The sequence below is a fragment of the Notechis scutatus genome, chromosome 2 (genome assembly GCF_049901735.1).
Source record: "Notechis scutatus isolate UNSWTSFEM ecotype Mainland chromosome 2, rNotScu1.2, whole genome shotgun sequence".
NCBI lineage: Eukaryota > Metazoa > Chordata > Lepidosauria > Squamata > Elapidae > Notechis > Notechis scutatus.
Window position 1 is genome coordinate 174,431,465 of NC_142010.1, and position 14,793 is coordinate 174,446,257.

Here is a 14,793-nt window from a genome sequence, read left to right on the forward strand (position 1 = left end):
GTGTGCATCTTGAACCTGTGATAGACCAGATAACGGTTAAGGCGTTTAAGGTCCAAGATGGCCCTCCATCCTCCGGAGGATTTGGGGACTACAAAAAGGTGGGAGTAGAACCCCTGCCCCCGCTGGGAGGGTGGGACGGGTTGGATGGCCTGTATTTGGAGAAGATGATGGATTGCTGAATCCATTAGGTTGCGTTTGATGGGGTCCCTTGAGGGGGGGGACGCCAGAAAGAAGTCAGGGGGGGGCGCTCTTGAATTCGAGCGTGAGGCCGAGTCTGATGGTATCACGGACCCAGGTATCAGAGGTGGAAGAGTCCCATCGGTTGGCAAAGTGCTTGAGGCGTCCGCCGATGGGAGAGGAGGGACGGGATCTATCTACGCCGGAAGGGCCTCCCTCCTGAGCCCCTGAAAGGGCGCCTGTAGCCGCTGCCCCTCCTGTTCCTATCGGCCGGATCGGTTCGATCCTGGGGCTGGAACGGTCGGGAGGAGGGGGGGTCTCGAGTACCTTGGCGGGAAGGGAGACTGGTAGAAAGGGCGGGAGGAGCCTCTCCGAAATGGGTGGGGGCCTCTAGACTCTGACCTCCGAAACAGAGGAGGGAGAAATTTTCTCTTGCTCCGGGTTTCAGATAGCAAGGGGTCCAGAGCCGTGCCAAATAGTTTGTCCCCTTTTATGGGGGCAGTAGCCAGCTTAACTTTGTTTTTAACGTCCGCCTGCCAGTGTTTAAGCCAGAGCAGGCGGCGAGCAGTGACATGGGACGTTATTGCCCGGGCAGAGAACTTGACCGCATGGAAGGTGGCGTCAGCGGAAAATTCCGCCGCGGCCGTCAGTTTTGCTATGTCCTGGTGAGCCCTTGTGTTGGAGGGGGGAACATGTTGCTTCAGTTGCCGAAGCCACCGGATCGAGGATCTGGTGAAGAAAGAAGCCGCAGTGGCTGATCTAATGGCCCAGGAGTCCGCTTGGTGAGCTCTACGTAGGGCGAGCTCGGACCTCTTGTCCTCGGGTTTCAGAGCCTCTAGGGGGTCACTGGGGGAGGACGAGGAGGCCAACCCAACAATGGGCTCATCCACCTCGGGGTGTTGAGTAAGTCACAGAAACTCGACTCGAGGTTAAAGAACCTCCTGTCCAGGCTGGATGGGGCGGGAGGGGCCCTAGTAGAATTCAGTTGATTTGAGACCAGGTCATGAAATAGGGGTGGAGCCGGGATTACCTCCGCCTCCACCACGGGTTGACTAAAGATGGCGTCCTCCTGACCTTCTGCCGGGAGGGGAGAGCTGAGGAGGTTTGCACCGACAGGCCAGAGATGTTCCTGGCTTTGAATAAAAGGGATTTAAACATGTGGGGCTTGAACAGGCCCGCAACAGTGGGTTGGTCCGGGGTGAGACCCTCATCCTCGGACATGTCCCCCTCCATAGGATCTACCTCCGATAGGGGCTCCTCTTGTTGCATAGACCCCCATTCCATTTCCTCTTCCCCCAAATTGGTCTAGATACTCTATATCCTCCTCCGGGTCCCTTTCTGGGAGAGGGCTGCCCCCTTGAGAAGGTACCTGACCACGAGTAGGGTCCGATCTAGGCGAGGACCTCATTGATGGTGGGTCGTGTTCGGGCGCCAGTGAGGGGGGAGTAGACCTGGACATCTGTTGAAGGCCCTCTGCTATCCCCTGGCGAATGGCCCGTTCCATCAATGCCTGTATGTGCGCAGGGATCTCGGATGAGGGGGCCTCCTCCTGGCGAAGACCAGCGGCCGTGGGCGTAAAAATAGCTTCAGGAGGTTGACTGGTTGATGGGCCGGGGACCTGGTGTCCCTGGGATGGGCTGCGCCTGGAGACGGAAAAACAATCTGGAGGAGGGGGAGGGGGTCTGGAGGTAGAAGGAGCGGAGGGTGCTGGAAGTACCGGTTGTGTCTCTCTGGACCGCCTGTCAAATTCCCTCTCGAGAGCCCTGTGACGTCGTAGGGCGTCTCTCTGAGAAGCCTTAGAGGTCTCTTTAGGTGTTTCCTTAGGAGTTTCCTTAGGAGTTTCCTTAGCCTGTTTGCGCAGGTGGTAGGATTTGGATTTGGCCTTCAAAGAAGGGCCTTTGGTGGGAATGTCATCTGCCATTGTACAAGAAAGGACAGTAATACAGTTAAAGGCGGTTGGCTCGCCAAGGGTTCGACCTACAACAAAGGCCGGGTGTCCTTTCAGCTGGCCCACACCCCCTTTTGGAATTTAGATGTATAAATTCTGTAATATAGATGTTGAAATAATTCTTAATACTTATCTGCACAAGCAGGATAACAATCCAATGAGACTTGGAATGCTAAGGTACAATATCAATAAGAAAAAAATTACAGGAATAAACTCACTCAGGTCTATCTATATGTGAGTATAAATATAAACCTATATATGAGGAAATATCTAGACCTGCATACAGGCAGATATTCCAATGTCTATTAGAATTAGAAATATTGTAAATATTCCTGTTCTAATATTATTATTAGTAATATATGATTATTATTAATATTATTATTATTATAATTATTATTATTGTAATTATTAATATTATTATTATTACTCTATTAATGAAAGATTGCCAATTATACAAATTAAACGCCTGAGGCTGGAAAGAGGCCTCTGGCAGCTGGAGCTCCCAGGCAACAACCGGGAGGGATAGGCTGCAATCACTTGCCCTGAGCGTGCTGCGGGAAGCCAACAATTACTAAATTGTACCAATTAGCAAAGGCCCTACAGGCTGAGAGGCCTGTGCTAGGGCCGGTTACTTCGCAGCGCTATGAGGCCTCAATCACTTTATTTTATTTTTTTAAAGATGGCGCCCGCCACGTGGGGCGCCCTAGAGGCGATCGCCCACGTTGCTAAAGTCCCGGGCTGCTCAGGGCAATGAAGTTTTTACTTCTCCGGCCTTAAAAGAGGCCGAGGAAGCCAAGCAGTAAGTTTTCGCCCCTTCTTAGGGCGGCGGCGTTTGCGGTGGGGGAATACCAGCAGCACTTATCAGTGCGATCAGTAAAGCTGCTGCAAGCGCAGCGAGAGAAACGGCAGGCAAGAGATCAAATTGGGGGGAATTACGCCGAGCGAAAGTCGCCCGTTCTACAACCCCTGGGGCGAAAGAAACGCGCTCCCCTTAAATCCCCAGTCCTGCGCCAGAAGGCTAAGGAAAATAACTTGTTTTTTGTTTTTTTTATATAGATTCAAACCTGAGAGCAGTCTTGGATCGGCCAAGGAGTGAGAAATGCACAGCCTAACTTGACGACGGCTGAGCGCAAACTGGGGAACGCAAGAGAGCCACGTGATGGAGGGCGGAGCGTTCCTCAGTGATTGAGCTCAGCCATCAACGACGTAGACTGAAGCACCTCCCACTCTCTGGATGATCCGAACGGCTCTCAGGAGAAACCCACAACTTCTGAAGGCAAACTGTTCCACTGGTTAATTGTTCTCACTGTTAGAAAGTCCTTAATTCAAGGTTGCTTCACTCCTTGATTAATTTCCATCCATTGTTTCTTGTCTTGCCTTCTGGTGCTTTGAAAATAAGTTGACTCACTCTTCTTTGTGGCAGCCCCTCAAACACTGGGAAATGGATACATTTGAGCCAGTATGCCACACAAGTATAAACAAAGCCCAATTTTACCTCAGATATGCTGATGGCATTCTACACAAGCTGGATTAGTTCATTCTACTATACCTCATTAAAGTTGGATTTAGTTCATTCTACTATACCTCAGCCCTACTTTCAATATACTGGTAGTCCTCAACTTACGACCATATCTGAACCTAAAATTTATGTTGCTAGGTGAGAAATTTGTTCAGTGACTTTTGCCCCATTTTACAACTTTTCTTGCCACATTTGTTAAGTGAATCACTGCAGTTGTTAAATTAGTAACACGGTTGTTAAGTGAATTTGGCTTCCCCACTGACTTAGCTTGTCAGAAGCTTGCAAAAGGGGATCACATGACCCTGGGACAACGCAGTCATCATAAATATGAACCAGTTGTCCAGCATCCAAATGTAAATCACATGACCATGGGGATGCTTCAACAGTCATAGGTGTGAAAAATGGTCATAAGTCACTTTTTCCAGTACCGTTGTAATTTCGGTCACTAAACGAACTGTTGTAAGTTGAAGACTACCTGTATTTATCTTTTCCATCTGATGTAAAATAAATGCATTCTCCTATCTTTTACCAATCTTTTCTGCCTTTCGAAACAAGGTGGTAATTGTTTCTAAGACCCAAATATCCAGAATTAAATATTTTGTTCTAGTTTTTCTCACTGAGTGGGTGTGAGAAATTGTGCCTGGTGTAACTCAAACTTTCTCTCACAAAGGAACAATCAGTTTGAAAGAGCTATTATTCCATTTTTGTTTTCATTCACTAATTGCACTGAGTTCCACCACATTTACAAGTCCAACAAGAAAAACAATATCATAATCTTTTATTAACGCTAAATCTATTTTTCTTCTATAGGCTTGATAGAAAATACATAATCCTGTCTGGGGAAAATTCTCAGTTGTCCCTGAAAAGGATAAAAGGAGTTAAAGAAATGTACTGTAGTCTTGTAATTTTCTCCTATTTTAAGAAGCAACTACCTACAGGCAACCATGCAAGCAGTGGCTTGCACTTTCCCAGGTGGAACACATAGGAGCTTCTGGCCCCCCCAAAGGATAGACAGCTGCTAATCAATGGAAAAAACTGTGCTCATCATTCATGTCAACACATGGAAAGAAAGAGGGAGAACAAGATTATTGGAAGAGAGAATGAAAAAAGAGAGAAAAGCTGTAAAGCAGGAGTCCCCCAACCCCCAGGCTGTGGTCCACTATGGGGGCTCTGGCCTATTCAGAACCAGGGTGTTCGAGAAGCAGGCTGGCATGGAAGCACATATGCAGCTCAACTTGCAGTCGAACTCTGTATGCATGCGTATGTGTACCAGCCTGCCACTTTAGTGAGTTGAGCTGCACGTGCCGGCCCGCCACTCACACGGCATGGTTTCCCTCTCTCCCTGGCCACTAAGCCGCAAAGATTGAGCACCGCTGTGGTAAAGGATTCAGCAAATCCCAAATATGTATTTCCAAAACTAGACCACAAGTTATTGTTTTACCTCCACACTGACGGGATTTAATTCGAAAAGGAAACCTAATAGTTTTATACCCTGCATGTATATGCCAGAATCTCTGAAAAAGTTGCTGTCAGTCATTTTTCAAGTGACAGGAGAGATAAAAATGTTCTCCATAGGGGAATCGTATTAATTATATTTCATTTAGAAAGTTTATTTTAAACTATAGCAAAGTAAAATTAAAATCAAAACTTAAAGTTTGTTACATAGTTCTGCATACTTCTCTGTTGTGGCCCAATCCAGGTTTTGGAGCACAGTTCCTGGGATGCCACACAAAAACCAGCCTGAAGTCTGAAAAGGTTTGGGTGGGTTTGTTGTAAATGATGAAGACCAGAGAACCAAACAGACTCAAAAAAAACCCAACCACATTTCCATGAAAAATGCTTAGCAACTCCAATGTAAAAACATGACAAAGGACTTCCACTCTGCAATTTAACTATATAGCAAAATCCTTTTATAGCTTTATTTCTTAAGAAACTGGAAGTACGATAAACACAGCTATTTCTATAGTACTGTTTGTTTAGTCACTATTGGTTGCATGCTCAGCAAGAGCAGAAGGCTTAGTTGAGAGCTGTCCAGAAAATTAACAATCGCTAGAAAATTTATTTGCAGTGAGAACGGGCTGCTATCCAGGTTTCATCTCTTAAGTACCAGCATTAGACAATATTCTAACTCAGGTGGATTTGGCCTCAGAGCAAAGAATGTCCCTCTTCTGTTGGTTCATTGTGATACATTGCTGTTCTCTAGTATGTTGTGAATTAATTATGAAACGCCAACTGGATCTGCTTTGGAATCCTAGTATAAATGGGGCCCTTATAATGTGTTAGAGAAGTTCAGTTAGTTCTAAAGCGTTCTAAAGAGACCCTGTAAAACTGAAGCCACAATATATTAGACACAAGTAAAATTCTGCAACAGATAAGATCCTTCCACATTGCAACTAACATCAGAGCCCCAGGCTTATAGACTGATTTACAAAATACTAAACATTTACAAGGACCTTCAACAGATTCAAGCCACTGTGCTGGGTCATAACCAGGAAAATCAGAAAAACACTTCTGCCAAATCTGTTTTGGTGATATGTTATCCCTTTTATTTTCTGCCTGTGCAGGTATTATGTCCATATTCGGTTAGTTACTTTAACTAGTGGAATTTACAAAGGCTACCAAATTTGCCTTTATTCAACAGACAATAACAATACGTATGGAATAAGGAAGGACACTTCTCAATGTAAAATAGATCCAAAAGAATTAACTTCACCTAAAGTTCAGCTCTGTAACTTCAGCTAAATATTAAGAAAGAAAAGATGAGAATACTTGTTGGCAGGTCTGTGCCCAGAGGAAGTATCCATACTGAAGCATTACAGCAAGCACATCAAATAGTATTAATGCTACAGGAACAATGTCTATATTAGTTCCATATGCTAGCTTGCTCATCCCACAATGATTCTAAATTTAGCTCTCTCATTTTTATACATACTGTATGTTCACCTTAAGAAATACTTTGGTCGTGCAGCTTATAGACAAATAGAAGCTTTGACATATAGACAAATATAGACAAAGTTTGACTTTTTATTATATCAATGGCATGAAATAAAGTACTTATTTACTAAAAGAGACCAACTACATTTTGACAAGAATTCAAATGTCTTGATGAGGCTAAGGACCAGAATGAGGTATCTTTTTGCAAGATATAGCAGAAGAAAAATAACGCATTACTAATAAAGGCAGATATTTTGTAGCTCAGGCGTGACATGAGGGGTGCTTGGCGCTTTCTGAGCTTGTTTGTTTTCTTGCAGGCGTTGCACTGATGATGTTACCTAGTTTAGGTAATGAAAAGTCTGCAAGAAAAGAAGCAAGCTCAAAAATAATGCATTCTTCATACAGATTATATAATATTAAGTAGTAGAATATACTCAACTAGATATATTATTCAATTAAGCACGGACTGCTTCTAACAATATTTCCGAGCTGCACAGATTTCTCACAAAAAGAACCCCAAAAGATGCCATGGGATTTATTTGCAGGGGTAGGACTGAAGGCTTGTCTTCTTTCAATCTCAAGGGCAGAAGTGTCTCACAGCCCATACTCTTCTTGACTCCTACCTGAATTGCCCTTTTTCCATGCCCACAGTTGTGCTACAATTTTGATTAACTGTCCATCTAAGTGGCGTAATGGAAGATTAAAAAGAAAAAAGAATACTTTCCAAACAGCATAGAGCCTAGACAAGCAAGCAGTGGCCAAAATGCCCTTTTCATTCTCAAATGCTGGCCAGAGCCCTGGTCCCAAGTAGGAAAGAAAACAGCTTAATTGAATGGTCTGTGAGAATGTCCTTGACAGATAGGAAGAGGAGAAGATGGAGCAACAATCTAGGCAATGGTGAGGTAAGGGGCAACTTAGCTTACAGAAGCAGTAGAACGTGACAAATGTCTCAGAAGTGACCCTCCCTAGTTGCTTGAGCTGTAAAAGCGAGGAGGAAGAGATGCATTTTCAGACTTGCAAAATTCTTTCCTGTAGCCTTGCAATAAAAGTACTGTTAGTCCTCATGGATTCTTGTCTGGAGTACCTCCCAGGGCTGATACTTTCTCACCATATATTTAGGAGACTTCAGTAAATCAAGGTGTTGTGGTTAACTGAGAGCCAGAAATATTTTATCTTTCGGGAGTCAGAATTCAGAGCTCTGTAATGCATATTGTATGCATATTGTGTATTGCATATGTATATTGTAACAATAAGAGACAATGGTCACTATCAACTTAAACACTAATATTAAATCCTAATTAAAACAAGCATTAAGGAGAAGATGAATCTACACATAAAAAAGAGATGTCAAATAAGACATGGTTAAGAGATGGAAACATTAGAGGTCATATTTAATACAGATGACACTGACATGGTAATGAATAAAAAGACTATCACCAAGAAGCTTGAATAACTGCCTCCCTATTTGTTTCAGAATATTCTATATTTAATCATATTTTAAAATGACAGTAATAAGTGTTCTAACATAGGTGAAAAAGTTTTCAGATAATTCATAATCCATCAAAATTATGTAAATAGAAACAAAAGGTTATGGTGACTTAAACAAAACCTCATTAGTTATGGGGACATTATTCAGAATACTTTATTAAAATGTTTTGAAAGGAACAACATGCTCCCATTTTTTTTAACTGTACTCCAAGTATCAAGCTAAACAAAAGGAATTAAAAAAATGCATCGTAGAATCCTCAATCTTATAGCACAAAACACTACAGTGCGGCAGAACATATTAATACTTGGCTAATTCATGGTACAGCATTTGAGTAGTTACTAGCTAAGAGCAGATAATAAGAAAGGAAAGTACTATATCAATTATTTTAATGATATGATATTAAGGTCTTTTTGGCCTATTGCTGGCATTTAGCTGAACTTCCTTCTCTGCCAATAATACATTGTTTAATTATTTATGGGGAAAAGTATGTTATGCCAACTTCTGCTTCTTATGTATTTGAATAAGTCTTTACTTCTTTCTTGTTATACAACAAAAAGGTAAAGAAACAATAGTCACTTGGATACTAGCTTTAAGCTTTTTCAAAAGCTGATGTAAGAGAATTACTCTTCCATTCATGCATACTCCATGTTATTGCTCAACTATCCAGCAATATAGCAAATTGCTCACATTCTCTACTTCCTTACCTGGCTTACACACCCCATTTGGTGTTTACGTAACAGGGCTATGAGCAATGCTTAATCATGGTGCCAGGACTTAAGATACAGTGAATTATCCTTCTTGATGTGACCTTCCTGTTCTAGTCCATCTTAAAATGTCTATGTCATAGCTAGTTACAAAAGATCAATACTGTACATCAAGAAGGTTCAATCCTAATATCTACGCACAAAGAACAAACAGCTGCTTCCTTCCAGAGCCATAAAAATAGGGGAAGGAAGGAAGCAGCATAGCAGAAAAATATACAGCCTCAAAACTTCAGATAGGTTCCATGTGCCTGCAAGATAACTTCCCTTCAGAATTACATGAACACAAGGGACACAAAGTGAAGATCAACATGTTATCCCATGGTGTCCTCATGCTTCCCCTTACTTTAGGGAGAATGAATCAAATGAATTTAAAGGAACCCCTTCCACTAACATCAACTACCATACTGAAGCATCATCTGAGCAGACCCCCAAGGGTGCATCAACAGTTAAGTGAAATAAGCAAAGTAATCTAAAATAAAGAAACCAAAACTGCAGAGAACGCTTCAAACAGGACTAAAAATACAGGTAGTTCTCAACTTACAACAGTTGATTTAGGGACTGTTCAAAGTTACAACAGCACTGAAAAACGTGACTTATGTGGTTTTTCTTTTTTTTCACAGTTACGACCTTTGCAGCATCTCCATTATCATGGGATCAAAATTCAGATGCTTGGCAACTGACTCATATTTATGACTATTGCTGTGTCCCAAGATCATTTGATCCCCTTTTGGGACCTTCTAACAAGCAAAGTCAATAGTAAAGCCGGTTTCGCTTAACAACAGGGCTACTCACTTAACAGCTGAGTGATTCACTTAACAACTCTGGCCAAAAAGTCATAACATGGGGCAAAACTCACTTAACAACAGAAATTTTGAGCTCAACTGTGATCGTAATACAAGGAGTACCTCTATGGCTCTGTAAAAAAAGCCATTACAATTTTAAAAAATGTCTTCAGAACACATTTTCAGAATATATCTTTATAATTTGTCCCCAATATAAATATAGGGAGATTAAGGTAAACAACTGATACATTACAACCATTGCGTTCATTATTGTGGACATAACACATTCTTGTCAACAGCAGAAAACAAAAGCATATATTCCCACGCTTGTTTATCCTACAATTCCTGGAATTTTTAGGAACTCATGATTGGATTCAATTAGTATTTGTGCGGGACATGGATGTAGTCTTACTCTCACTAACCCGTTTACAGCCACACCATAACTAGTGTAATTTTTTCTATCATTTGACTAAGCCCTCCAAGTGTTTATGTATAGGAAATATTCTTCAACTCTGGCATTGGTTGAATTAAGTTGAAGTTGTAATGGGAGCCCAGAGTCCGTCCCCATCACCAAGAGGAATCCCAAAAATGTATCTTAGATGGACATTAAGGCCTCAATCCACATGGACTGAAAGCTAATGTTGGCAGCATATGTACCAATAAAGCAAGGAATACTGTTGGGCATGTCATCATAAATGCTTTTGACATGAAGATTTTTCTTTTCCTTCCCCTTAAACAAATAATCTTCTCTGAATTAATGACCTACCAGTCTCCAAGAATTACAAATACCAAACAGAGGAAGTGTAACTGCAACCTCAAGTAAAACTGAGGTTACTAAATGGGATTACACAAGGATACCAGTCTTTCTCTAGAAAAAGGCAATGATAATTAGAGATGCCAAGGATTAAATCTTATGTACTACAGAGCTATTGATCTATGTGCAAGAGATCAAGAAGAAAAGTGACAACTAGAATTCTTTTATTCTTTATTGGCCAAGTATGATTGGACACACAAGGAATTTGTCTCCAGTGCATAAACTCTCAGTCCTTAAATAATATATTTATGTACTGTGCACAAGTTTTTCATATGTATTCATGCACACTCACAATCCATATAACAGTATATATTCACTTTAACTGCTTCTCTAATATCCAGTTTAAAAAATGGAACCTGCTTTCATTAATAACATTCCAGTAGTAACTAAAAAGAGATTTATACAGATGTTTGCCATAACTATTGCTCACTTACAAGCCTGATCATATCAACTATAAATGACAGCAGATTTTAAGATATCAAATCTCTATAAATAGCTGCTACTTCCTCTGAAATGATTGATCAAGTACAAATCTGGCTTTAAAACTGCCCTTTGTTCCATATTTGATTGATCCTCAAATTTATGTAAAGGAAAGGAGTTAAACCTTTGTATCTCAACTTGTATTCTGCAATGGGTGCAACATCCCGATGGGCTCTTCAAATTCAGAGGCAAGTCCTCATAATAAAACCTTGCTTTCCTTTCAAGAAATCCTTGGTGCTGGGTGTTGATAAAAATCAACAGGCATTGTTTATGCCTGCCCAGAGAGAGAGAGAAAAACAAGGAGAAAAATGTCACCTCCTGTCTTGCTACGTACATGACAGTTCCACTGTCTAATGCTCAACCATCAGCAATATTGTGAGAGAAAATCCATTTTATCTGTGATATAAAGAAGGGCAGGGGAGCATTTTCTCAGGATAAAAAATGAAGGGATAAGAAAAATTCAGCCTTTCAGACAAGTCACTATTAAGACCCAGAAACTTTATCACTGTAGAACACTGACAGTATTGCCCTGCCTCTGCATCATTTACAATTCATGAAGCTTTACTTTTTCCTGAGATATTTTTATCTGCTAATAACCTGTCCACTCCACAGAGAGAGTTAAGAAAGGAGAGAGAGAAAAAAACTCACCCTAGTTTGGCAAATAAACAAGAGGAGGTCTTTTGCATTTGCTGTTCCAGTGGGGAAGCTTTTACGTACAAAGATGAAGTGATAGAAAAACTTTTTCCAATGAATGTGTACCAGGCATCCATTAAAGTGAAGGGATGCTTTCCACCCCCCCTTGAAAAAAAAAATCTCCAAACACATAAAAAAATGGGCGAATTTAAAAGAGAAACGCTTTGCGCTTCTTAGACAGACAGCTTTAACTTGGTAGAAAGAAGATCAAGAAACCATCAGCTGCTGGATATTTTGACAACCTCAAAAACGGGGGGCAGAGGGAGGAGGGGGAGAGCTGTAACACCCACAAGCAGAAAACCAAGTTGAGAAGACAAACCCAAACCCCACAAAATACACGGCTAAGATTTCCAAGCCCGCAGAACTCTCCACCAGCAAAGATGGCTTGCATCCCATGCTGCCCCATGAGAAGAAATGAAGCCGATTGATTAATTGATCGATCGATTGATTTTTGCATCCATTACACCCGGTGTAGTTTTAAAAGAGTCCCAATTTGAAGAACGAATTCATTCTGGGTTTTGTTTTTTGTTTTTACTAACCAACCCCCAATTGATAAGGTCCTAAAAGATATTGCGCAGCTTAAAGGGGGGAACCTTCCCGAGGCAACTCTTTTAAAAGAGGCAGGCGGCAAGGCAAATAGGAGATGGAGTGGCGGGCATCCCTAATGGGGAGAGCAAGCTTCCCCTCCCCCGGCCCGAAGTCAGGAGCGGGGGGGGGGAGTTGAAAGGGGGGAAATGGCACGCATTCTTCTCCCTCCCCCCCTTCTTGGGCGCTTCTCCCCCACCCGGGGAAGCGGCGAGGCCGGCCGTCCTACATCTTCCCCACTCACACACACACACACACCAGTCACGAACCCGCCACGCACCCTGTCTTCTGCACGGCATCGTTTTACCTTCGCAGAGGTAGCCCGCCAACCCCCAGATGAAGTCGGTGCAATAGTGGCAGAAGGTGGGCTTGGTGAGGGTGACCCTCTTGAAGCAGTGGCCGGGCGGGCTGCCTCGAGACGGCGGCGGCGGCGGCGGCTGTTTGGGGGAAGCAGGAGGCGTCTGGTGCTGGTGTTGCTGCAGCGAAGTCGAAGAGGACGACGGCGTGGGCAGCGAGTGGCTCTTGCCGCCTCTGCCCATCAGCGGGCTGGACGCGGGGCTGCCTCCCAGCACGGAACGGGCTCCTTCTGCCATGCTCAGGCGGCAATTTGCTGCCGGCGTTCCCGGATAGCGCAGTCTCCCGCTCTTCTTGGGAGAAGGCGGCTTTCCTCTTCTTTTCCAAGCGGACCGCCGGGCTTTTGCTCCTTGCTCCGGGGACGCCTCCGGGGACGCGCAGCCAACGGCAACGGCGGCAGCAGCAGCGGCTCTAAGCGAGACTTCCGCCGCGCTTGCCAGGCAAGCCAGAGAGAACGGCGGGCCGTGGGCGAGGAGGAGGAGGAGGAGGAAACAGACAGAGGGAGAGGGAGGGACGCAGAGGGCGGCGCTTGGCTCCGCCGACGGCCGCTACCCGGCCTTCGCCTCAAGGCCGCCTCCTGTCGGGCTGGCCGCGAGCGAGCCGGAGTCTGAGGAGAGAGGTGAGGAGGGCGCCGACGCCTCGAGCCCTGAATGGCAGCGTGGCACTCGGAGCCAGCCTTTTTTTTTTTTTTTTTTGCTCGTCTCGGGGGATATCAGACCTTCCGCTCTGGATGCCGCACCCGACGTCTAAGGTTAATCGGTCGGGAGGGCTGATCAGACAAGTGGCGGGATCCCGGCTGCCTCTCTTGCCCGCTTTAGAACTTCGAATAACTTTATCGTCACTTTGAATGTAGGCTAACCGGCATACCTTAAAGTGAAAGGTCGTCGCCTACACAGCTCTCAAGAGGGTCAGCCCCTCCAATATGCACAACATAAACATGACAACATAAATAAGTACAAAATTATGCATATGCCCACATATATTCCACTGTGGGAAGAAATACCCTTCTGGGTTCAGTTCCAAGTGGGGAAAAAGACACTGGAAAATATGGGGGCTGTTTGGAAGGTTTAATGGTGGACAGGACCACATGTCTTGAAGCTCCAAAGTGAAAAGGATGATCACATGCTTCAAGGTGAAGGAAGAGATCAAGAAAGGGCTGAGAGTGCCTGGGTTTTATAACCTTTGTTGGGATTTGAATTGTATTCTGATTGGTTGTCAAGACTCCCATGAGTCCATGCAGGGCAACTGTGTAGGCTGTCCTGAGTTCCAGGCTTGGTTGAGCCTTGCTGGATGATGATGCACTGAAGGGATTTTGAGCAATTGCTATAGCTTTACCTGGAGATCTTTGTTATGTAAAGTATTCTGGCCCAGGCCTTAATGGCCCACCCATTAACAAAGGTGGGGGTGAGCTTCTGCTTCTGAGGTGAGTTCCTGCTTCTGAGTTTCTACTCTTTTTTTAGGGGAAATATTCTGCCTTTTTAATATTTCCCAGGATATTTCATTTTTCTAGGAGATGGGTGGATGCTAACTTCCTACACTACGACACGGAGAAACAACACAGTCAAGTTTGGATGTATACATGTACAAAACGAATCTTGCAAGTTTACCCGATGGATTTGGGCTTATAAGGAAGATGACAATTCGGCTGAAAAAGTCATCACGGAAGAATCACGCATAACTCTTGGCTGACATCTACTCTACTACTGTAGTCATCTGAATTTTTTCCAGGTCAGGTATGATAGCCCTAATACCGGTAGTCTTCGTTTTACTATCACAGTTGAACCCCAAATTTATGTTGCTGAGTGAAACATTGATTAAGTAAGTTCTGCTTCATTTTACAAGCTTTCTTACCACCATTGTTAAGTGAACCAATTGTTATGTTAGTAACACAGTTGTCCTGCCCCCATTGGAGTCTGAATTCGAGGGGGAAGATGAACAGCTGACAGAGGGCGGGAGAGTGGCTCCGTTGGCTGTGGAAGAAACTGGGGAAGGGCAAAGTCAGGCTGGGCAGACCAGGGGAGAAGTAGAACAAGGGAGAGGGGGTTCAGATGAAGTCCAAGGCCCACCCCCTCTTCATCCTAGGGCACGCAGGGAAGAACAGAGTAGAGACCAATGTGGGTTGCATGGCTTACGAGGGAGGAAAGGGTCCTGATTCCCTTCACAAGGCACACCTGAGGATGGAGTTTAAAGGAGAGGCAGATGGGAGGGGCGGTTGTTGGAAACAAATACTGAGTTCACCTAGTGTTGGCTACTA

The 14,793-nt window shown here is 43.8% G+C and overlaps 1 protein-coding gene across 2 annotated transcripts in view; it reads right to left on the reverse strand.

Moving 5' to 3' along the window:
* DGKQ (diacylglycerol kinase theta) overlaps positions 1–13,023 on the reverse strand; it is a 93,679-nt gene extending 80,656 nt beyond the window's left edge. Inside the window, exon 1 of one of the 2 annotated variants that reach the window (XR_015747972.1) lies at positions 12,493–12,898. Coding sequence is in view for 1 of the 2 variants with exons in the window: in XM_026672848.2 (XP_026528633.2) it covers positions 12,493–12,778 (286 nt within the window). In the remaining variant the exon portion in view is untranslated. Of the gene's footprint in view, positions 1–12,492 lie in introns of both variants that reach the window. The other variant, XM_026672848.2, reaches the window with a different exon arrangement.
* Positions 13,024–14,793: the final 1,770 nt, after the last annotated feature.